A 23,181-nucleotide genomic window follows, 5' to 3' on the forward strand; every position below is an offset into this window, starting at 1 on the left:
AATCCATGAATACAGTGTATCTATTTACTTGGGCCTTCTTTAATTTTTTTCAGTGATGTATTATAGTTTTCAGTGTAGTCTTACACATCTTTTATTGTATTTATCCTTATTTCTTATTTTTTGTTGCTGTTGTAAATGGTGTTGATTTTTAAAATATCAATTTCTGCTTGTTCATTCCCTGCACATAACTATATAATTGGGTTTTATATTTTGATCTCTCCTGCAATCTTCCTAAACACACTCATTAGTTCTAGTAGATTTTGTAGATTTCATCAGCTTTTCTACAAAGACAATTATGTCATTTGCAAATAGGGGAAGTTTTATTTCTTCCTTTCTAATCCGTATGCCTTTTATTTCCTTTCTTGGGTTTACTGCACTGGCTAGAACTTCTGATACAATGTTGAGTAGAAATGGTGACACTAGAAATCTCTGTTTTGTTCCTGATCTTGGACAACATGTCATCTTTCACCATTAAGTTTGATGATAGCTGTATGTTTTTCATAGAAGTCTTATCAGGTTGAGGGAGTTTCCTTCTATTCCTAGTTGGTTGAGAGTTTTTCTCATAAATGGGTGGTGGATTTTGTGTATCTGTGTTCAATAGATCCTGCTTTCTACATCCACTGAGATGATCATTTTTTAAAAAAATTTTTGTCTGCGTTGGGTCTTCATTGCTGCGCGTGGGCTTTCTCTAGTTGCGGTGAGCAGGGTCTACTCTTCGTTGCGGTGCATGGCTTCTCACTGCGGTGGCTTCTCTTGTTGCAGAGCATAGGCTCTAGGTGTGCAGGCTTCAGTAGTTGTGGCACGTGGGCTCAGTAGTTGTGGCTCATGGGCTCTAGAGTGCAGGCTAAGTAGTTGTGGCACATGGGCTTAGTTGCTCTGTGGCATGCGGGATCTTCCCGGACCAGGGCTTGAACCTGTGTCCCCTGCATTGGCAGGCAGATTCTTAACCACTGTGCCACCAGGGAAGTCCCAAGACGATCATTTTTTTTTATTATTAATATGGTGAGTTATATTGATTGATTTTTGAATGTTAAACCAGCCTTGCATTCCTAGGAAAACCCCATTTTGTCATAATGTTTTATACTATATGATTCTATTTGCTAAAATTTTTTTTGAATTTTTGCATATATGATCATGATAGATATTGGTAGTTTTCCTGTAATGTCTTTGTCAGGTTTTGGTATCAAAAGTAATGCTGGTCTCACAGAAGAGTGGTAAATTATCCCCTTGCTATGGACTGAATTGCGTCCCCCTCTCCATTCATGTGGAATGTGACTATTTAGAGATGAGGCCTATCAGGAGGTAAAAAGGTTAAATCAGGTCAAAAGGTCATAAGGGTGGAGTCCTGACCCAACACGATGGACGTCCTTACCAGAAGAGGGAGAGACACTAGGGCTTGTGCTCACTCTGCCAAAGGACACAGCGAGGCAAAAAGGCAGCCGTCTGAAGACCAGGAAGAGGTGCTCTCACCAGGAATCAGATGGGCAGGAACCTTGATTTTGGACTTCCCAGACTCTAGAATTGTGAGAAAACAAATTCCTGTTAAGCCACTCAGTCTGTGGTATTTTGTTATGGCTGTCTGAGCAGGTGAAGACATCCCAAAAATATTTTATATAAGTTGAATTCTTTTGAACTTACCGAGACTCGTTTCCTTTCTAAAATTCTGAGAGTTTGAGTAGAATTGGTAACATTTTCCTGTTAAATAGTGGGTAGAATTTGCCATTCAGGACTGGAGTTTTCTTTGTGGAAAGGTTTTTAACTACAAATTCATTTTCTTCAATAGATGTAGGGTTATTTGGGTTGTCTATTTCTTCTTGACTTTGTGTTTTGTGTGGGATTTGTTCATTTCTAAGTTGTCCAATTGTTTGGCATAAAGTTGTTCATAATATTCCCTTAGTAGCCTTTTAATATATGTAGAATCTTAGTGATGTCACCTCTGTCGTTCCTGGTACTATTGGTAATTTGTGTTTTTTCTATTTTTTTTTCCCAGCTCAATCTGTTTTAAGGTTTATGAATTACTGGTCTTCTCAAAGAAGATTTTAATTTCATTTTCTGTTTTTCTGTTTCCTATTTGACTTTCACTCTAGTATGTATTATTTCCTCTATTCTGCTTAGTTTGGGTTTCATTTGCTCCTTTTTTAGTTTCTTAAGGCAGAATTTGAAGTCATTAATTTGAGAAATTTCTTCTTTTTTGACATAGGCCTTTATTGTTATGTATTTCCCCTACACTGCTTTAGCTGTATACTACAAATTTTGGCATGCCGTCTTCATTTTCAGTCAGTTCAAAATATTTTCTGATTTCTCTTTGATTTCTTCTTCAACCCATGGGTCATTGGAAGTATGTTATTTGGTTTCTAAATATTTGAGGATATTCTAGAGATGTTTTTGCTATTGATTCTAGTTTTATTCAATTGTGGTCAAAGAAAATATTTTATAGAAGCTGAGTTCTTTTCAACTTATTTAGACTGGTTTTATGACACAGAATGTGAACCATCTTAGTAGATGTTCTATGTGAATCTGAAAAGAATGTACATTCTGCTATTGTTGGCTGGTCTATAAATGTCAGCTGGTTGATTGTATTGCTCAAGTCTTACATATCCTTACTGATTTTCTACTTGTTCAGTTATTGAGAAGGGTTTTGAAAATCTCCAACTGTAATTGTAGGTTGCCTGATTTTTTTTGGCTGCACCATGCAGCATGCAGGATCTTAATTCCCTGACTGGGGATTGAACCCACACCCCCTGCAGTGGAAGCATGGAGTCCTAATCACTGGACTGCCAGGGAATTCCGATTCTTCTTCCAGATCTTTTACTTTCTGTAATTTGGAGCTCTGTTATAGGAGTACGAGTTCTCACGTCCTTTGGATTAGTTGACACTTTTATCATTATGAAATGATCCTTTATATCTAACCTATTCTTTGCTCTGAAACCTTTCTCTGATATTAACATACGTGCTCCAGAAACCTTTTCACTATATTCTGATACATGTTGTAGCATGTATCAGAACTTCATTCCTTTTTAAGGCTGAATAATATCCATTATGTGGGTAGACCACATTTGTGTATTCATTCATCTGTTCACAGACTCTTGAATTATTTCCACCTTTCAGCAGTTGTAGATGAGTAACACTGCTTACTATGAGCATTGGTGTACAAGTATCTGAGTCCGTTTCCAATTCTTTTGTTATACCTAGGAGTGGAATTACTGGCTCACATGGTAATTCTATGTTGAACTTTCTGAGGAACATATAAGGGCCCCTGGATGTTCTGGGTTCAACACATCCTTCTAGAAGTCTAGCAGTGGGCCTGCTCCCCTGGCCCCAGATTCAGTCCTGGCCCATTGCAGGGCTCACCTCTCTCCCTGCTCCAGCTCACCTCTGCTGTTGGCCCAGAAGCTTCCAGCCCAGTGTGTCCACCTCATCCCTCGGCTTGGTGAGGTTCAGATGCTCAGGGGCCTCCCTGCCCCACTACTTCCTTCCATGCAGCCTTCATTCCTTCTGCCTAAACCTGTGTGATGGTCAGTCTGCCGCTGGACTAGGCCAGTTAAGCAAACACTCACCTAGGTGTTGCTGTGAAGGTATTTGGTCCGTGTGCTTCACGTCTATGATCAGGTGACTTCAAATAAAGTTTACTCTCAATAATGTGAGTGGGTATCCTCCACTCAGTTGAGGCCCAGGAGAGAAAACCTGAGGTTTCCCTGAGGGATATGGAAATCTGGCAAGGGTACCCTAGGGGGTACCCCACAATTAGGCCAGTGGATTATCAGACTGCATACCTGTCTCCTCCTGGTCAAGCTTCCCTGATAGAGGGGCCCCTGCCTCAAGGTGTCCAGCCTGCTTTCAGGAGCCAGGCGTTGCCCCCTCCCTCCTGATGGGAGCAGAGGGTGGTCTCCTCCAGGCCACCAGGACTTGGCCAGGACAGCGCAGGCTCACAGGGCTGGTCAGGGAGGAGGGAAGAAAGGATGCCCAGAGGCCAGAGCGCACGTGCGGTTTAATCGTGGGGAGGCTCCAGAGTAGATAACATTTCTACCAGGTTGGTGTAAAAATGAAACAGGGTCCAGACATGGTTCTTTACACAGACAATTACAGTAAATTTCAAAATCCAAGCAGCAGTTTGAATGTTGTTTCTTGAAAAATGAACACAGACGAATAGGGTGGGTGCCCAGTGCCTGGGGCTGCTCCGCTCCACTGCCGGCATCATGGGGCCCCGGCCCGGCTCCCGTGTGCCGGCCTCACAGGTGGACCAACCGGCATCTCCCTGGCGACCCAATAAATAGGAGAATCCAAACGGAGAAACGACAAATGGACCCGCGTGGCAGAGCCCGTGCGATTCAGGAAGCTCGGCCTGGCTGGCGGCTCAGCCGACTCTTCACAGACCGGGCAGGTCTCCGAGTCGGTGGCGCGGGTCCCAGCCCCGCGCCCAGGGCAGCCGGGGTGGGGGGTGGGAGAGGGGAGGGCGCTGGTCCTACTGGTGGCTGCACGTGGGGTGCGGGGGCCGGCGGGGTGGGTCCCACATGCAGGACCCTCTGGCCTAGCCCTCCCGCACGCTGACACGTGGCTCGGCCAGGGAGCTGTGGATGATGCTGAGGATGGATTCCAGGCCGCTGCCCTCCAGCAGCGTGCGGTGGTCACCCTCAATGACGTGCACGGACACCTTGCCGTCGCACACCTGGGACAGGTTGTAGTCAGCGCCCAGGTCCTCGCCGTAGGTGCCGCCTGTCTTGGCACGCAGCAGTGTCACGTTGCCATGGTAGGTGGCCTGCGGTGTGTACTTCTCGGCTGCCCGCAGCTTCTGGTAGAAGGAGCGCGCCGCGAAGCGGACGGCATGGCGGTCCAGGCCCGCATGGCTCTGTGCGATCAGCTCCACGGCGGCCGCCACGCGCTCCTCCAGGCCCTCAAGGGGCAGTAGCGCCTCCAGCACCTGGAGGACAGGACAATGAGTGGCGCCAGGCACAGGAATGGGGGGCAGGGGTGTCGGGAGGCCCGGCCACGCGGTATCTGCAGACTCACCCTGCCGTGCTCCGCGTCAGTGAACTGCTGTACGAAGAAGCACATGGCCTCGGCCTCGGCCTCCGCCTCGCAGCCAGGGGTCATCTTGGCGCGGTAGCTCTGCAAAGGGAGGAGGGGCTGCTGCAGTGGCGGCACAAGGGGCTGGGACTCCAGACCTGGCCCCAGGGGCGCCGTTGCCGCCCTCACCTGCGTGTAGGCCAGCACGTAGGTGTGCGAGCCATCGAACAGGAAGAGGCTATTGTTCGTGGGGCCGGCGCTCTGCTGTGCCTGCAGCTGTGAGCACATCTCGAAGGCCACGCAGGCCCCATAGGAGTAGCCAGCGATGCGGTAGGGCCCCTCGGGCTGCACCTGCCTGATGCACTCGATGTAGTAGGTGGCCAGGCTCTGGATGCTGTCCAGGGGTGCAGCTGCAGGGACAGCACGAGGCTTAGCCCTCGTCTGGACGTGCACGTCACCCCCAACCCACTGGGGGACGGAGGAGGCCCGCTGTGGGGACGGCCCCGCAGGACCCTGACACACCTCCCGTGCACTGCAGGCCGTAGGTGGGAATGCTGAGCTTGGCAGCCAGGCTGTGGAACACCGTGATGGAGCCCTCGATGGGGTGCACCAGGAATAGGGGCCGCTCGGAGCTCTGCACAGAGTTGAGCGGAGTCAAGGTCGGGCCCTCGGGGTTCACCAGCAGGGTGCTCAGGTTCAGCTGGGCCTGCTGCCGGGCCGGGCTGTCCTCCTTGGGTGTGGGGGCCACCAGCTCTGTGAAGAGGGGCAGATGCCAGGGAGGGCTGGGGCCACATGGGGTCCCCTGCTACAAACCCCCAGCATGCACACATATACACTCACACACCTGACTGGGGCTGCTGGTGGCTAGGGCAGGAGGTGGGTGGGGGCACTGGGCTCCCACTGAGGGTCTCTCAGGACGGGGCCAGATGGACGAGCCCTGACCTGGGGATGGTCCAGGCTGCTCACAGGCCAGCAGCACTGAGAGGACCTGTGCTGCTTCGGGGATACCCCTCTCCACACCTACCATCAGCTGTGCCAGCCTGCGAGGAAAGTTCCTGCAGCTTCCGGAGTGTGAGCTGCTGGATTTCGCGCATGGACAGCACCCGGTCATGTTCTCGCTCCAGCATCTGGCGCACCTCCACGCCCATGAGTGAATCTAGGCCCAGGTCTGCCAGTGAGCTGTCCAAGTTGACAGTGGCCAAGTCACGGATGCCTGGGGAGAGGCACTCAGTTGGCAATGGGGGATGGGCCTTGGTGGGTACTCTACCCTGGTGGCTGGGTCTTCACAAATCATCACCACTATGGTCACGGCACGCAGCACCCACCCAGCTCTGCACAGACCACCTGTGTCTCTCCCTCCATGAGCAAGCCGGCATGCCCCCTTCTGCAGCCAGGGAGACCAGACTCAGGGGAGCTGAGTGTCTGCCAGTTGGGGGGTGCAGGGTGCTCCCTCACCCAGGATGTGAGCCACAGCCTTCACCAGGTCCTGCTGGCTGCCGCCGTCACCATGGGCTGCGGCCTTCTTCTCCGCCAGCACAAAGCTGCTCAGGACGGGGTGGGGCTGGTTCAGGAAGAGGTCCAGCACCTCCATGCAAGAGATGATGCGTTGGGGCAGCGTCCCGCCAATGACTGTGTCGTTGGTACCCATGGTCTCCAGCACGACGCCCACATCGCCAATGGCGCCCCACTGCACGGCGAGGCCTGCAGGTGAGGGAGGGTGGGGGGCTGGGGTGAGAAGGGGCACAAGTGAGGGTGGCACCGCAGGAGTGGAGGAGGAGGGGCGGGCGGGCCCACCTGGGAGGCCGTCATGCCGGCGCTTCTCACATATGCGCTCCATGGCGGAGTTGGCGAACCCGTAGTTGGTCTGGCTGGCGTTGCCACGCCCGCAGCTCACCGAGGAGAAGACCACGAAGTAGTCCAGCTCGGGGCATGCCTCGCGGGTCACCCTGTGGGTTCTTGAGTCACCCCCAGCCGGCCTCCCCAGCCCACCGGCCGACATGCGCAGGATCCCTGGCTTGCCTGCCAAACCGCCTCCACTTCCCCGGACCCTTGGTTCAGACCCCGGCAGAGGCCTGTGGCCTGGTCTCTGGACAGCAGTGTGAGGGCCGTGTAGGGGAGGGCTGGGAGAAGGAGAGAGAGAAGGGAGGAGCCCACCTGTCCAAGTTCAGGGTGCCACTGTACTTGGGTTTGTTGACGTCCTGGAAGAACTCAGGGGTCTGGTTCTCCAGCATGGCGTCTCTCAGGACCTGGGGTGAGGGGATCTTAGCACCTGCCTTTGCCCCAGGGCTTTGGAGGGCTTGCTCGGGGCGGGGGGCTTCCCTGGGCAGCTGGCTCCAGCCCCTTCAGAGCCGTCCTCACCATGGCCAGGTTGAAGACGCCTCCTACAGGCCCAAGCTGGGTGGCCTCAGTGATAAGGCTCCGGGCACCATCCAGCGAGTTGGCGTTGCTGGTGGACACCAGGACCTGCACACCCTGGCGTCTCCACTCACGGACCTGCCTGGCCTGGTAGCCTGCGGGACACAGATGGTGGGGATGGGCAAATCAGGGCTCTGGCCCTAAGCCCAGGTGCCCGGAGAGCAACATGAGGGGGAGCTGACTGAGGCCTCTCCCACCGCCCCACCCTCGTGCTCCCTGGGGCCGGTCACCTGTGCGGATCCCGGAGCGGGAGGTCAGCACCAGCTTCTGGGCCCCTCGCAGCATGAGCCACTGGGACAGCTCTAGGCCGAAGCCACCCAGGCCCCCTGTGATGATGTAGGTCTTGTGGGCTGGGCAGTAGGTCTTGGACAAGGCCGCCGTCAGGGTGGGCTTGGTCCCTTGCAGCACCGCCTCCTGCTCCTCCTCGCGCACCTGCAGCCCAAGCAGCATCCCTGTTCACACACTGCCGGCAGGGGCCGGAGCTGGGGGTGCCTGGGGCCCCCTACTCACCTGGAGGACCACTTTGCCGATGTGTTTGCCCTGGGCCATGTAGCGGAAGGCGTCCTCCACCTGGGTCTTGGGGAACACGGTGCGCTTGAGGGGCTGCACCACGCCGTCCCGGATGCCCGCCTGCAGCAGCGCCGACACCTCCCGCCAGGTGGCGCTGTCTTCATCAAAGAGTGCGTCCAGCAGGATCCCGTGGAAAGTCACGTTCTTCAGGAAGATGGCCATGCCTGGACAAGTGGGCAGGTGGGGGCCTCACCACTCAGCTGACAGCCCACCCTGTGGACCCCTGCTCTGCCCAACAGCCCCCTGCCCACCCGGCCTGCTGCCCAGCCTCACCCAGGGGGTGGTTGTTGGAAAGGTCAAATTTGCCAATTTCCAGGAATCGACCATGCTGGGCCAGGCACCGCACGCTGGCCTGCAGCTTCTCTTCCGCCAGGGAATTCAGGACGAGGTCAACACCTTGGGGTGGGGGGGCAAGAGGGGTCCTCACAGTCAAGACCACTGCCCAGCCAACGTGGCACAAGTCCGGAAGGCCAGACCCTGTCCCTGCCTGGGCCGGTGTCTCCTCCAGCTTGGCCGGAGAGGCGGGGGGGGATGGGAGGAAGAAGGAAGGGGCTGAGAACATGGGTGGATGGTGGTTGGCTAGTGATGGGAGCCACTCACCCTTCCCGGCCGTGTGCCAAAGCACGTGCTGCTCGAAGGACGTGTCCCGGGAGTTGGCAAAGCTGGCTTCGTTGAGCTGTGGGAACCTGGCCTGGAGGTATGCCCGCTTTTCAGCTGACCCTGGTGGGGAGAGACGCTGCTGGTAAGTCTGGGCTTCAGGCGTTGGAGGGGCAGTCCTGGGCTCCGGGAAGGGCTGTAGGCTTACCCACGGTGGTGAAGACGCGGCAGCCCAGGCTGAGAGCGACGGCAATGGCGGCCTGACCCACACCGCCCGAGCCCGAGTGGATGAGCACTGTCTCCCCAGGCTGCATGCGTCCGCGTACTACCAACGCGTAATAGGCTGTGGTATAGACGACGGGCACTGAAGCTGCCTCCTCCAGGGTCCTATGGGCACAGCGCAGGGGTCAGTTCTGGCCTGACCCCTGGCCACATCCATGTTGGGCCCCAGGTCACAGCCCTGACTGACTCACCAGTTGGAAGGCACGTCCCACAGGAAGTCCTGAGACACCAGAATGGAGGTGGCCAGGCCTTCGGCGGGCACCAGCCCCATCACACGCTTGCCTCTGGCATCTCGGCCGGAGAACTCCATGCCCAGCATGCAGTCTCGAGCGACCCATTTTCCTGGGGGCAGATGGCGGATGTGGCCCTCATCTCCCCAGGAGGACCCCAGTGTGTGAGCTTGGGTTCGAGGAGCCTCCCAGGTTCCTGAGCATTGCGGGGTGAGGACCCCCTCTTCCCAGGTCCTGGCCCCGAAGGTCTCTGTTCTGGTCCCCCCACTGTGTGCTGCCTGTACCTGGGATGGCATCGGGGGACAGCTTGCCCGTGGCCAGCATGATGTCTCGGAAGTTGAGGGAGGCATAATAGATGGTACAGAGCTGGACTCCAGAGCCAGTGGGCTGGGCGTGGCGCAGAGGAGAGCAGACCCAGCGGATGGAGGAGAGGTCCCCTCGGGTGAGGATGTTTACGAAGGCGTGCTCCGTCTGCTCCTCTGGCCGCTCTGTGGGTGACAGAAAGTGGAGCTGCCACAGGGTCATGTGCAGCCCTGGGCTGGGCAGGGCTTCCGGCCAGGGTCCCCCTGCCCTCTCCTTCTCAGCCCACCCAGCTGCGAGGTGAGGAGCCTGGGGGGGCAGGGTGGCACATTGGGGGCTCACCCTTCTCCAGTGGGAAGTGGCGGAACGCCCCCCAGGCCCCGTCCCGGTAGACGTTCATCACCAGGTCCCCCTGCAGCACCTTCTGCAGCTCCAAGGAGTTTGGGTCCATCTCAGGGATGGGGGACGTGCTACTGAGGTTGGACACCAGGACGCACCTACGGGCAGCCAGACAGGTGAGGGGAAGCTGGGGGGGGCTTGGAGGGCAGGAGCAAGGGGCATGCAGCTCAGTGGGCATCTCACCGAATCTGGTGCCCGCCAGGCTCTTTTCGGAGACAGTTCACCATGCCCACGACACCTGAGGTGGTGCAGCCAACGGCCATGAGCCACACGGGCCGGGAGGAGGAGTCAGCCAGGATGTTCTGTAGAACGAGGGAGGGGTTGGCTTCTGGGGGCTCCCCAGGCCCCAGCGTTGGAGCTGCGTCAGTCAGGCCTGGCCAGGGCTGGGAGGGACTGACCTTCAGTGAGTCGACCCATCCGAAGCTGGCGTCCTCCACGGACAGGAAGACTGGGCTGTCCTGCGGGGCCGGCCGGCGGCACAGGAAGAGCACAGAGCCGTAGAAGGACCTCTTCAGGGCCACCAGGTGCAGGGATGCCCCGGTAAATAGGCTCTCCCACTCGTCCTGTGCGTTGGGGGGTCAGTGCTCGGCAGCCTCCTGGCCCCTCCCCATCCCAGCCCCTCCCCATCCCGGCCCCGCCCCACACCTGGCTCAGGAGGTGCTGCCCCCCTTGATGCGGCTCAGAGCAGGTGAGAAAGGCGACAGTCTCCCCCAGGGAGTAACCTCCGAGCAGCGTGTGCAGCAGCAGGAAGCCTCCCTCCTTCAGGGTAGCCGCCATGTTGCCGACGGCCGTGGCCGGGTCACCAAGGGTGGCCAGGGCACAGTTGCACACCAGGAGGTCAGCCCTGCCCAGGCTGCTGGGGGCCGGGTCCACAGGGTCCCACTGGCCCTGGGTCAGGTCGAGCTGCTGCAGCTTGGCTTGGGCAGCCTCCAGGGCCTGGGGGTGGCGGTCAGTGGCTATGTAGTCCAGCTGCATCAGGGGCTGGGTGTTAAGCAGCGCCGGGATGCGGGAATACAGTCGGCCGTCACCAGCCAGCACCTGGGGTGGAACAGCTTCTTGGATCAGCTGCCACGGGGCAGGCGCACCCACCCCCTCAGCTGGGCGTCTCCCAGAAAGACCCACCCACCAACTCCGCTGAGGCCACTGGCCAGCGCTGCCCTGTCCACAGCACCCGCGGAGCCCACCTCAGTCCCTTCTCTGTCCCCCTTCGCCTTCAGTGTCTGAGCGGCCTCAGCACCATCTCAAGCTGGGCAACCTCGTGTCAGAGGGGCCCCGGCCCTCCTTATGCTTGGGGCTGCCTGCGTCTGGGTCCACATGCACAGTGCTTGCCTCTGCGCTCGGCACCCACCTCCACCACCTTCATTCTGAGGCTGGCCGTGTTCTCCAGGGCAGTGTCCACGCACGCCTTGAGTGCTGGGGAGTCGAGGAGGCCGCTGAGCAGGGGGTCGTCACACAGCAGGGGCCTCTCCTGGGCCAGGACCTGGCCCAGTTCCTGCTGTAGGTTCCCATTGAGTTGCAGTTGGCAGGCGGCGGCCAGCAGCCGAGGCAGGCCCTGCTGCGGGGCCTCCCTGGGAGCCTGGGCACTGTCCAGCCCGGGCACCACCATCTTCATCCCCTGCTGGGCCACCTTTGTCTGCAGTGCCTGTGCCAGCCCTGGGGAGGAGAGAGACGGGTGCTAGGGAAGAGCCTCAGCTGGGCTGGGGGGTTCCTGAAGGTCCCCCAGCAACTGGTGTCTGCCTGGAGCAGGGACTCGGAGGTAAGCAGGACCCACAGCCCGGCTCTGCCCACTGACAGCAAATAGAGGGACGGAGTGGGCAGTCCAGTCCTCCAGGGCTAGAAACTGGCATCAACCATCGGGACCACTAGGTGGGTGAAGGGCTGCTCTGCCTCCCACCCAGGTGTGAGCCCCACAGAGGGTGGATTCTGCAGAGGGCGGGTTCAGTGCCTTGACAGCCCTGCTGCCCCTCCCCAGCTCCCCCCACCCACCAGCTTGGGTGTGAGCCCTGTGTAGGGAGCTGTCTCATGGCATTACGCCTGTGCGGCTGGCTGGGGGCACAGATAGGAGGGAACAAATCTGTCACCTATGTGTCCTAGGCCTCCTCTGAAGACATCAGCTCTGGGCGGGGGGAGCCAGGCCTGGGGGCACTCACGAGGGGAAGGCAGATGTGGGCTCCACATGAAGGAGGGGCTGTGACGGGGCGATGAGGGGAGGTGATGAGCTCCCCTTTGCCAGACTGGGCACAGGAACTGGGAGCTGGAACCCGGGATGAAGGGGGTGGGCGCAGGCCTCACCCCTGCACAGCTGCAGCTCCTCCTGCAGGGCCAGGCTCCCAGCCAGGCACCCGCTCTCCACGTGCGGTGTGAAGCAGAACTTTTCCAGGATGGGTGCCAGCTGCTCCTGCTGTCGCCGAGGGGCCACCGAGGCATGGAGCCTCGAGATGTGGACGCTGCCGGCCACTATGCTGTTCAGACACCTGTTCACTACCACGTCGGCCACTGCGGGGACATGCTGGGTAAGTGTGGGCAGCGCCTGGCGCAGGGACACAAGTGTGCGGGGCCAGGGCAGGGCTACCTTGTGTCTCGCCCTGCAGCGCGTACAGCTTCTGCCGGTGGGTGGTGGGGTCGATGTGGATGGCGGTGATGCGTGTGGGCAGGCGCAGGTTGCGATGGCCCGGGACCAGGAGGGACATTTGCAGCATGGTATCCAGGAAGGTCACCCAGTTGTCCTTCCACAGCAGCCGGCCTGTGTTACCTGGGGTGGAGGGACCGTCAGCTCGGCCAGGTTGGGTCTCTCCCCCAGTGGGCCCTCTCCTGCATGTGGCCCCCTCGCACCAACAACTGCCTTCCCTTCACCCGGCTTGGGCATCTAACGCTGGGCAGCAGGAGTTAGCCCCAAAGCACGTTCCTGGGTATAAAGTGGGGCATCCTTGCACCCACCTTCGAGGTTGGCCTCGAGGATGCCCTGGAAGTGGGGGCCGTAGTTGTAGCCCCGCAGCCGCAGCTCCTTGTACACGTCGCTCTGGCTCAGGTGGAACGCAGCAGTGGGGTCTACAGGTGTGGGGTCCGTGCCATACTGGTTGTCAAAGAGCCTAGGATCGGGGTCCTTCCACTGGTGTATCTGCCCTGTGGGCGGGGGTGGCAGAAGGGCCTGAGGGCAGGGCCGGGCTGAGCTGGCAGCCAGGGTCCACCCAGAGACCCCCACCAGGGACTCTGCAGCCTGGGCGGGTGCCCCTGCTCACCGCTCACGATCAGGTTGCCGCTCTCAGACACCTCGAAGGTGCACGAAGCCTCCAGAAGCCGCACTTCCAGGGCTACGGTCCCTGCAGGCAGCAGGGTCAGAGGTCAGCAGCAGGGGTCAGCAGGCAGCACTCCCGCCCCGCATCCTGAGCTGCCTGCCTCACCTGTCTTGGGCAGGATGGTGGCCTGGTGTAGCGTCACGTCCTCGAACACCACAGGCACCTGCTCCATGTTTTGGTCCAGGGCTCGTGCCAGCGTCTTCCAGACCAGGAATAGGTAGCCAGTGGCGGGGAAGATTACGCGGCCGTCGATGCAGTGATCCAACAGGTAGTGGTCAGGGGTCTCAGGGCTGGCATCTGTGGGGCATGGGCCTTAGTGCCAGCGACCAGGAGGAAGGAGCCGCCCCTGCCTGCCCGCATCTCACTCACCGATCTTATAAACAGTGACAGAGGAGCAGCTGGAGCCGCTGGGGAAGTCCTCCACGGCGGGCACATCCCAAGTCTGGCTGTGGTCCCACTTGATGTGGGGGGAAATGAGGGGGGTCCCCCGGGGAGCCGGGAACTCCACGGGTGGGAACAGACCGTTGGGGTTGATGTCAATGCTGGAGGGTGGAGAGGGGAGATGTGAGGAGCACACTTGTCCCCGGGACCACCCTGCTATACCCACTGCCGACCCACTGCCAACCATTCTCCCCTAAGAGCCCAGGGATGACCGAGACAGGGTGGGGTGGGGGCTGCAGCGAGGGTGTGACGGTGGCCCAGCACCCACAGGCCCACTTCCTGGGGACGATCTCAAGGCCAGCCTGTGGCTGAGGGGCTCCCAGGGGTCAAGCAGGGAGAGGGGACACACCCCATCAGGTGGAGCCTGCCCACGTTGCCGAGGAAGAACTCCAGGTTGTCCCTGTGGTCCTTCTTCATCAGCGGGATGACGGTGCAGCTGGACTTGAGGCCTCTCTTCAGGATAGCCTGCGAGGCAGAGACAGGCTGGGCCTCCCTCTGACTAGCTCCCACCCACCCCCACAAGGCCACACGGAGCCCGGCCAGCCTGCCTCCCTGCCATGCCCCCGACCGCCATCCCTCCTGGACCTGACCATCCTGCCCCACCAGCGCGCACCTGCAGCAGGGCATGGGGGGCGATCTCCAGCACCACGGCGTGCTCAGGCACGTGCCTCAGTGCCTCTTGGAATAGCACGGGGCTCACCAAGTTGTTAACGTTGTACTCAGCTGAGAACGTGCGGGCCAGGCGGCCCTGCCACTGGCCCTCGGGGATGGAGGTACTGAGCCAGCACGCGGAGCGGGGCCGTGGCTCCCGGATCACCTGCGCATACGGCCAGGCTGGGTCGGCGTGAGGGAGCTTGGGCCCGCCTGCCCGCCTGTCCTCCGGGAGGCCCCCGCCACGCAGCCCGTGGGGCAGCAACCCACCTTCTTCAGGGCCTGCAGCAGCGCAGGGGCGATGGAGTCCATGAAGTAGGAGTGGAACGCTATGCCACCTGTCCGCACCTCCTTGGCAAACACACCCTCCTGCTTCAGCTGCTGCACGAACTCGGACATTGCGGCCTGGGGTGGGGGCAGGGAGGGGGCAGGGGCGCTGGACGAGCAGTCCTAGGCCTGTGCCCGTCTCCCCATGCAGAGCTCACCCTGAGGGATAGGAGGGGACTTGGGGATGAGGCCTCGCCTCCCAGGGCCCACCTGAGGTCCGGAGATGGTCACAGAGTCCTCAGAGTTGTGGCAGGCAGGCACGATACCAGGCGGGCAGCGCCGCTTACAATCTTCCCAGGACAAGCCTGAGGGCAGAGACAGCCTCAGAAGGTGGCCACAGGGAGCCGGCACCCTCACTTGGCCCCTCCCCAGGAGGAGGAAGACGCTGCCGGGGTGGCCCTAACGACAGAGAGCGGCACCTTTACGAGGCGCTTTCACCCCTGCCGTGTCTGATCTCAGGCAGAGGTGTCGTTAATGCTACCCCACAGGCGGGAGCCAGTTTCGGCTCAGTACTGACGCCAAAGGCTCCTACGTCTGACCAACCACAGAGGACCTTGGCCTCACTCTCCTGCCAGTCCCTCAGGCTTTCTCGGGTGTCCTCCCATCCCCAGCCCTGTCTGCCTGAAGTGCGAACAGGCCCACTCCTTCCCCTGCAGCCCCCTAGGGGTTTAGCTCAGGCTCATGGGAAAACCAGGCTGGCCTCTACTGATGCCCATGGGCAAGTGTGCCGAGCACCAAGGCCATCAGGCTCAGGGAGGCCATACAGGGCACACTGGAACAGGCTGTCAGGGTCGCTCTCACCCTGAAGTGAGGAGGACGGTGACTGGCGAGTCACCCCAGGACCTTGCCTCTGCCCAGCACCAACGTCGGAAGGTGCCAGCGTAGACGTCCCCTCCCACGGAGACCCTCAGGCCCATGGGTGGAGTGGGGTGGGGGAGCACAGGGCAACACCTACCCACAGCTGCCATGGCCCCGGGCGGGATGTTGGCCTCCTTGATGCACTGGGCCCTCCAGTAGGCAGCGAGGACAGCCTCCTCCTGAGAGAGGCAGCCGTCGGCGTAGCCGCAGGCCACCTCGCCCAGAGAGTGCCCAATGATGCCGTCAGGCCGCAGGCCCATGGAGGTCAGCAGGTCTATGAGGGCAATCTGGGGGAACAGGGTGTGTCACGCCAGTCCCGGGGACGCCAGGCTGACTGCCCTGCCGGCCCGCTCACCCCAGACCCCAGGGGTGCACCTGGATGGCAGTGAGGCTCACGAAGGACTGGACGGTGTCATCAAAGGTGGCCTCATCTGTGCTCAGCAACAGGTCCGACACCTGCAGTCCCAAAGGCTTCACGGCCTCGTCTGAGCGCAGGATGGAGTCGCGGAAGCTGTCCAGGCGCATGAGGCTCAGCCCCATCCCGCGCCACTGTGCGCCCATCCCTGTCCCAGTGAGAGGCGTCAGGGCAGGGCTCTGCGGCCCTGCCCCCACTGCCCTCGGGGACAACCTGGGGAGCCGGGGGCTCACCGGAGCAGATGAACCAGAGCGGGCGCTTGCCAGCCGGCACCTGGTGCACCTCCTGGTCGCCGCCCTGGCCGCCCAGCACAGCGTAGCCACGAAAGGGCATGGTGGCCATGGGGGTGGCCGCGATGTCGTTGAGCATGCTCACGAAGGCCAGGTCCTGGCTGTGCTGGAGGCCCTGCTCCAGCAGGCCCTGCACAGCCTCAAGGGTGCGCCCGCTGGCCCGCAGCAGACGGGGCAGGGCAGAGTGCGGGGCAGGCGGCGGGGGCAGCTGGGAGTTGGGCCGGAGGATGACATGCACGTTGGAGCCGCCGAAGCCGAAGGAGTTGATGCCCACATTGCCCCCGAGAACGGGCAAAGGCCGGTCCACTACCTGCAGCTGCCCGTCTTGCAGTGCTGGGATCTGGGGGTTCGGGCTGTGGAAGTGCAGGTTGGGGGCCCAGACCCCGTGCTCCAGGGACAGCAGCACCTATGGGTGCCTAATGGTCAGTGGGGTGGCCAGCCCCGGGCTCCCTGCCCTGCTGGTCAGGGTGGGCTTCAGGTACTTCCCTTCCTGAGGACACTCTGAGGCCACCTGCCCACTGCAACAGACTTCCTTCCCCCAAGCCTTGCCCAGCCCCAGTGCAGTGGTCTGGTGACCAAGCCGCAGGCCCCTTCCCCTCTCGGCCTTGGGCCTCACCTAGGGCCCCTGCCACCTCCAGACTAATGACCATGGATCTAGACACAAAGGTCCCTCAGCCAGACCCCACCCCAGGTCCCGATCTAAGAGCTGCGGACAGGTGGCTACAGTGACCCAGGGAGCCTGAGCAGTGGTGACCCGGATGCTCTGGGTTACCAGTTGGTCAGCAGGCCATGGGGAAGGGCAGCCCCGGAGAGGTGGGGCCGCCCCGCTGCTTCCGCACCCTCTGGCTTGGTCTCTTGTGGAGCAGTACTGGGCAAAATGTCTGGCCCGGTGAACTAGGGCAGGGAATGGCTACATGCTGGCACTCTGCTCTCTGGGTCTCAGTGGCCCACACTCCACAGCACAGCCTGTGGGGATCCTCCCCCGACCGGGCAGCAGGAAGCTGAGGAGGCAGGGGCAGGATGGCCCCAGACCCGCCCGCCTACCTTGACCAGTGCTGCAAGCCCTGAGGCAGGCTCCGCGTGCCCCATGTTTGACTTGGTGGACCCGATCAGCAGGGGGTCCTGGCGGGTGGTACACAGGGCCCGCGTGATGCTGTTCAGCTCCTGGGGGTCACCCACCTGTGGGGGACTCAGGGAGGTCAGGACTCCACCGCGGTGCCTCTCCGGCGTGGGGTGTGGGGTGTGCACAGGGTCAGGCAGGGCTCTCACCTTGGTGCCAGTGCCATGGGCTTCGATATACTCCAGGGACTCAGGGGTCAGCCCGGCCGACTCGTACAGGGAGCGGATGAGCTGCTCCTGCACCTCTCCGGAGGGGAAGGTGACTCCTGTGGGTGGGGCCAGGCCTCAGCACACCACCAATCACCTAACCGTCTGCAGCCCCACCCTCACCCTGCCCAGGCCCACTCCCACCTTGCTCTTTGAAGCCGTCAGTGTTGGTGCCAGCATTGAGGATGGTGGCATACACCCGTCGGGCCAGGGACTTCTTGGTCAGCAAGACGGCCACCACAGCCTCTGCACGGCAGTAGCCGTCCCCTGGGGGCAGAGGGCACCTCAGGCCTAGGAGCTCAGGGCAGAGCTCAGGGGCTGGTGTAGGGTGAAACGGGGGCTGGGGGTGCTATCCTGTGCTCCCACGCCCTCCGCCCTCACCTGCTGCGTCAAAGGACTTGCAGGAGCCCTCAGGGCTGAGCATGCCCAACTTCATGAACTGCACCGAGGTGTTGGGCTTCAGCAGGATGTTGATGCCCCCCACAACGGCCGCGGGGCACTCTCCACTGCGGATGGCCTGGTAGGCGCTCTGCAGGGCCAGCAGGCTGGAGGAGCAGGCTGTGTCCAGGGCAACGCTGGGCCCTGCAGGCAAGGGCATAGTGCAGCTGTGGGACTCCCCCAACCTTGGGGCCCTGGCAGCTTTAGCAGGTGCCCTCCATGTGGAGCCTATGACACCGGGACCTCGCCCCTGCAGGCCTTCCTCGGAGAGGGGAGGTCAGAGTCTGGAAGGTCTCAGTTGCCGTCCGGCCCCACCCTGCCCCAGTCTGAGGCCCAGAGGAGCTGTGTGTGCACCCACCTTTGAAGTCGAAGAAAAAGGACAGGCGGTTGGCCATCATGGCGCGCTGGCAGCCCACCATACTGTAGCCCATGAGGGTCTCAGGGTCTCGACTCAGAGCCTCTGAGGCCTCAGAGCTGCTCACACCCACCCAGACACCGGTGTTCGTCCCACGAAGGGAAGCTGGGTTGATGCCTGTAGGAGACAGAGGTCAGCCCTAGCTGCTGTGACGCGCCCAGCCCACCACCCAGCTCTGGGAGGTGAGGCCTCGTCTCTCAGCCTCTCTGGCTTGGGTGAGAGGAGGCTCCATCTCAGCCTGACCCTGGAGGGGACGAGGTGGGCCAGGGAAAAGAGAGCAGAGCCACAGTGGGGCGGCCAGCCCAGGTCGGGCTGAGGACGGATAACCAGGTCACAAGGAACCGGGGCCCAGGCACGGGCGGGGTGCCAGGTGGGGCTCCAGGCTCTGGGTCAGGCAGCGGCCAGAGACAGCTGGAGGTGGGGACAGAGGGCAGCATTGTCCCTAGGCTACTCCCCTGGCCCCTGGTGTTGCTGGCAGGGTCTGGTGAGCCCTGAGGGCGGCCTGCCCTGGGCGGGCCAAGATAAGAAGACAGAGAGAGACAAAGGCCGAGTGTCCAGGCTTGGGAAGGAGGGAGGGACACTGGCCAGCCCCTGGGGAGCAGCATCCAAGGTCTCCCGGTGGGGCCTGGGCAGTGGAAAGGCCTCCACTTTCCCCTACCAGGGCCCTCTCACCTCCCCTCCACTCCACCCCAGGCAGCACGTGTCCATGACCCCGTCACGCTCAGTGTCAACCCCAGAGACTACTTAGCATCTGCTGCAGGACAAGAGACTGCAAGGTCAGGATACCCACCCTGGGGACCACAGGTGGGAGCAGGCAGGCCCCAGGTTCCCCCTCAGAGCTGAGCTCTCACCACTCACCTACTGAGGGGCCTCACCCACATGGCAGCCTCCCCTCTCCCACCTGGCAGGACTTCTATGTCCCTGGTGTCCCTGGGACAAGTCTGTGCCCCGGGACAAGGGGCAGCTGGCCTCGAGGCACTTGTCCAAGGCCAGACACAACCCGGCGGAGAACAGTGTGGAGGGCAAGAGTCCTGGGGCCAAATCTCACCTCCTACTCTGCCTGGCACCCTGCCCTCGCCCCCAAGATCAGCCATGCAATGGGCAGTGAGGTAACTGGGGCATTAGGACAAGCCTGGGACACCTCTGGTGTGCACTTGTGAAATGTGACCTGCCCAAGGCAAATGCCTCCCCAGCCCATCGGCCCCAGACCAGGACTCCGCTCCCTCCTCAACAGCTTCTATGTTTTGGATGTTTTGTTATGAACACGTGCTGCTCTTAGAAGCAAAATGGAGAAACGCTTTCAAGAGGGGCAGCAGGAACCCCAGGGATGGGCCCTCAGAAGTCCCAGGTTGGCTGTCAGCCTCCTGATGACCCACCTCCGTCCACAATGGCCTCATAGGTGACCTCCAGAAGCAAGCGCAGCTGGGGATCCATTGTGTTCGCCTGCTTGGGGTGGACCCCAAAGAAGGAGGCGTCAAACCGGGACAGGTCCTTCAGCTTGCCTAACCGCCGGGGCAGGCCATACAGTCCTGTGGAACACACGCAGATGGAGGGGCCAGCCACAGAACCTCACAGCCCCGAGTGACTGACAGTGGCGTCCCTGCGGCAACAGGGAGCCAAGGCTCCCCGGGATGGGTGGGCCCACTTCTGAGAGGGGGCCCTAGGGGCAGCCTCATGGGTGGTGCCCCAGAGCACAGCACTGGCGGGGGAGTGCCCCCTCCTCCTACCCACCACTGTCCTGTCCCGGCTGGAGACCCCCTGCCTGGTCTGCCACTGGCCCCAGAGGCTGAGGCCAGGCCAGGCTCCGCCACACTGACTCACATCCCGTAGATCAGGTAGAGCCGCTCTGCAGAAGAACCTACTGGGCGTGAGGGAGTCAAACCAGCTTCCTGGGAGAGCCTGATGTCTTATCTGACAGTTTGGGACACGTGGGCCAGCAGTGGCTGGCCAGGCTCTGCAGGGACCAGGTGGTGGGCAGTGGGGCCGGAGGTGCTCACCCACCTGGCCTGGCCCTGGATCTGCCCCCTAGCAGCTTACCTAGCTCATCTGTGAAGTGGGCAAAGACCATGCCCAGGGCCAGCCCTCAGTCTCCTGCGGACTGGAGTTCAGTCCCTAGCCCACCGGCCAGAGGCCCCAGTTTCTCCCTCGCCCTGAGCCTTCTCCTGGCACCATCTCGCAGGAAGAGCCCGCAACGTGGCCTCACCTTGGGTGACCGTTGGCTCTGCAGGTGGGACGGGAGCTCAGGCCAGAGTGGGCCTGTCCCGGTAGCTTGGAGACTGTGTACCCAGCGGCAGCGAGAGGAGAACCCAGGCCCACTTACCTGCCTTCCACCGCCTGTCATCATCCGTCACCATGTCCACACCGCCGATGAGATTGGCCCAGAACTCCTCCAAGTTCTCCGACTCAGGCAGCTTCCCGGACATGCCAGCGATCACCACCTCCTCCATGGCTGCTCTCTCTGCAGGGAGGGTGGTGTGGGGGTCCGGACACTGGTCAACCTCAGCTCCCACATTCCCAGTCTGCAGCCTCACTGGAGGCCCAGCTGCTCCCCCGGCCCCAGCTTCCTGACCCCCCTCCTCCATCTGGCCCACCCAAGGGTCTGAGAGCAGCAGCTCAGAAAGCCCCACAACAAAGATCCACATGGCCAGCTCCTGCGCTGTGTGCCAGCCGAGACGGATGCCCTGGGTGAAGTATGTGTACGGTGGTTGGGAGGCAGGGAGTCCACTCTGGTCCAGCCTGCCTGCACCTCTCACTGGGAGTGTTGGGCTCTCTGGGCATTGGCCCTGGCCTGGGATGACCCCAAAACGGCCCTGCTGCAACTCCCTGCTGCAGTGGTCCCAGGAGGGGGCCTCACAGTGGGAGGCAGGCAGGGCCAGCCCAGAGAAGGGCCCAAACCCTTCCTAGGAAGGGGCTGCCTGGCCGTCAACCTATTAACAGCTGGCTAAGGGAATTTAGCAGGTGAAGGAGAAAGGGCAAACATGGGGGTGAGAAGGGGCGCCCACGCTGACTGGCCGACTCTGCACTCAGCACCCCACACTGTCCTCCATGCTGGGGCCAACGGCTCGGGCACTGAGAGTGCCAAGGCCTGATGGGGCTCTGGAGCAAAATTGGTCCCTGCCCCACAGTGGACAGACCCAGCCTGTATGGCCACTCCAGTGAGCTCCGACCTGGAGAACTACTCCTGGTCAGGTGCCAGGCAAGTGTTACCCAGACCCACACACCTGCACAGGTTGAGGCCTCAGAGTCCTGCTTGCCAACCTCCAGGCGGCCTGCCTGCCTACCCAGACCCAGGTCCCCAAGGCGCCAACGAGGGAGCCTAGGCTACCGTGAGACTGTGGGTCCAGGATGGAGGCTCCTGTACAGCCCCTGAGGAAGGGGGCAAGGCCAGGGTTGATCCTGCACACTTCCGCCAAGGCTCCAGGGCCTCATGGCGCTAATGACCGCTGGACTCGCCAACCAGCGGCCCTCCAGCGTCTCTCTGAGCAAGGGAAAGCACAAGCAAGTGGAGAGAGCGTCTTCCTTGGGTGCCCTGATCGCCCTGCTGTCCCGGCAGAGAGGGAGCCCCCTCCCCCAGCGCCAAATAAAGAGCCCTTTGCCGGCCCAGAGGCACCAGCTCCCGGGGCGTCTGCTTCTCCAGAAAGCGCCCGCTCTGTTCTCCCCCTACTTGCTATTCACGCGGAGTCCGGCGGGACGAGGCAAGGGGGTGGAGACCCCTGCAGAGCGCACGGCTTCGCATGCGCCGCCGCGAGGCTGTACGGGGCAGGAGCCGCTCTCCCCCCAGAACTTCGGGGGCTCCAAACGGAGCCCACGTGGTGGGGAAGCCGTCCTCATCCGGCCCCGCGCTTCCTCCACCCACCACCCTCCTTTCTTCTTAGGCCCTCCGGTCGGCTGAGACTCGGCTATCCCGCACCCGGAGGTGGGGGGACGCCGCGGATGGAGGGGCTCGGCGGCCTGGCCCGAAACGAGGCCCTTGTGGGCGGCGGGAGCTGGGCGCACAACGGGAGGCTGGGGGCTCCTACAGGCCCTGGAGGGTCCGCAGCCGCCCGGCCCAGCCCAAGACCAAAATGGCTGTTCGCGGCTCTCTTGGGCGTCCGCCCCTCGCCATCCGCCCACCTGCCCCGCCGGGCCTGGGGCATGCCGCGAGGGCCTTTCGCCGCCCGGCCTCGGGCGCCCCGTGGGGCTCGAATATCCAGACCGGGGGCTCGGACCCCGAGACCAGGGCAGGCTGTGCGGGGCGACCCCTCACCACTGCCGCGCCAGACGACGCGCGCCCAAGGCCGGAAGATGAGGGCCGGCGGCGCCCCCTCGAGTCTGACCGCACCACCCACGCCCCGGCCCCTGCCCGGCCCCAGGACTCCGGTCCCCGGCAACCAACTCCCGACCCCGGCCCGGCCTGGCCGCTCGTACCTGGTCTGGGCGCGGGCGGTGGCGTGGGCGGCGGAGGGAGAGCGAGGATGGAGCGCGCGGCGGAGGGGAGGCCGGGCCGCTTCCGTCTCTCTGGCTCCCTCTAGGCCCGCGCCGGCGCTATTTAACCGCTGCCGTCCCCGCGCGGACACGCCACATGGGCTGACAGCTTGGCTGCGCCGCCCAGGCCAATGAGCGTCAGGGCTGCGCCCCGGGACCAGGCGCGCCGCCGCCAGTGGGGTGATGCCGCGCGCCGCCGCCGGACGCCGGGACTCTGCGCGGGGGCGCGCCAGGGGGGCGCCGGGCTGGGGACCCCGGGACTCTGGGGGCGCCGGGGCGGGGCGCAGCGTCACCCCCGCCCCACGACTTCCCTTCTGCGCCCCACGCCTCCCGGGGCCGCCCCCACCCCCGGGGCCTCGGGGGCCACGTGTGCACGGCGCGCAGTGGAAACGGGACGGGGCTTGCTTGGGTCACTCTGGGGGTTATACTGGGGCCACACTGGGGGCCGGACGGACCCCCGGGC

The 23,181-nt window shown here is 61.5% G+C and overlaps 1 protein-coding gene across 1 annotated transcript; it reads right to left on the bottom strand.

The window, feature by feature from the left end:
* Positions 1-3,970: 3,970 nt before the first annotated feature.
* On the bottom strand, positions 3,971-22,744 carry FASN (fatty acid synthase). The gene is made up of 42 exons (XM_068531691.1): positions 22,662-22,744; positions 20,575-20,712; positions 19,631-19,783; positions 18,198-18,371; positions 17,783-17,983; positions 17,546-17,668; positions 17,345-17,460; positions 17,120-17,254; positions 16,019-16,481; positions 15,746-15,933; positions 15,468-15,657; positions 14,723-14,817; positions 14,456-14,590; positions 14,148-14,351; positions 13,884-13,999; positions 13,463-13,635; positions 13,199-13,390; positions 13,037-13,117; positions 12,735-12,920; positions 12,370-12,549; positions 12,090-12,293; positions 11,146-11,450; positions 10,443-10,835; positions 10,196-10,360; positions 9,981-10,099; positions 9,741-9,895; positions 9,383-9,586; positions 9,060-9,210; positions 8,795-8,973; positions 8,590-8,709; positions 8,263-8,385; positions 7,930-8,153; positions 7,650-7,851; positions 7,363-7,514; positions 7,159-7,250; positions 6,799-6,950; positions 6,460-6,705; positions 6,029-6,217; positions 5,527-5,757; positions 5,194-5,414; positions 5,008-5,106; positions 3,971-4,918 (listed from the first exon to the last, which is right to left on the bottom strand). The coding sequence occupies exons 2-42, from the start codon at positions 20,699-20,701 to the stop codon at positions 4,529-4,531; spliced, it is 7,548 nt and encodes a 2,515-aa protein (XP_068387792.1). The 5' UTR covers positions 20,702-20,712; positions 22,662-22,744; the 3' UTR covers positions 3,971-4,528.
* Between the last annotated feature and the right edge of the window lie 437 nt (positions 22,745-23,181).

The sequence above is a fragment of the Eschrichtius robustus genome, chromosome 20 (assembly GCF_028021215.1).
Source record: "Eschrichtius robustus isolate mEscRob2 chromosome 20, mEscRob2.pri, whole genome shotgun sequence".
In the NCBI taxonomy this organism is placed as follows: Eukaryota; Metazoa; Chordata; class Mammalia; order Artiodactyla; family Eschrichtiidae; genus Eschrichtius; species Eschrichtius robustus.

Coding starts and splice junctions, on each gene's coding strand:
- FASN (XM_068531691.1), bottom strand. CDS start 20,701: ATGGAGGAGGTGGTGATCGCTGGCATGTCCGGGAAGCTGCCTGAGTCG. Junction 16,482..17,119: donor GGCTTGCAGCACTGGTCAAG/GTAGGCGGGCGG, acceptor AGGCACCCATAG/GTGCTGCTGTCCCTGGAGCA. Junction 6,951..7,158: donor GGCACCCTGAACTTGGACAG/GTGGGCTCCTCC, acceptor AAGAACCCACAG/GGTGACCCGCGAGGCATGCC.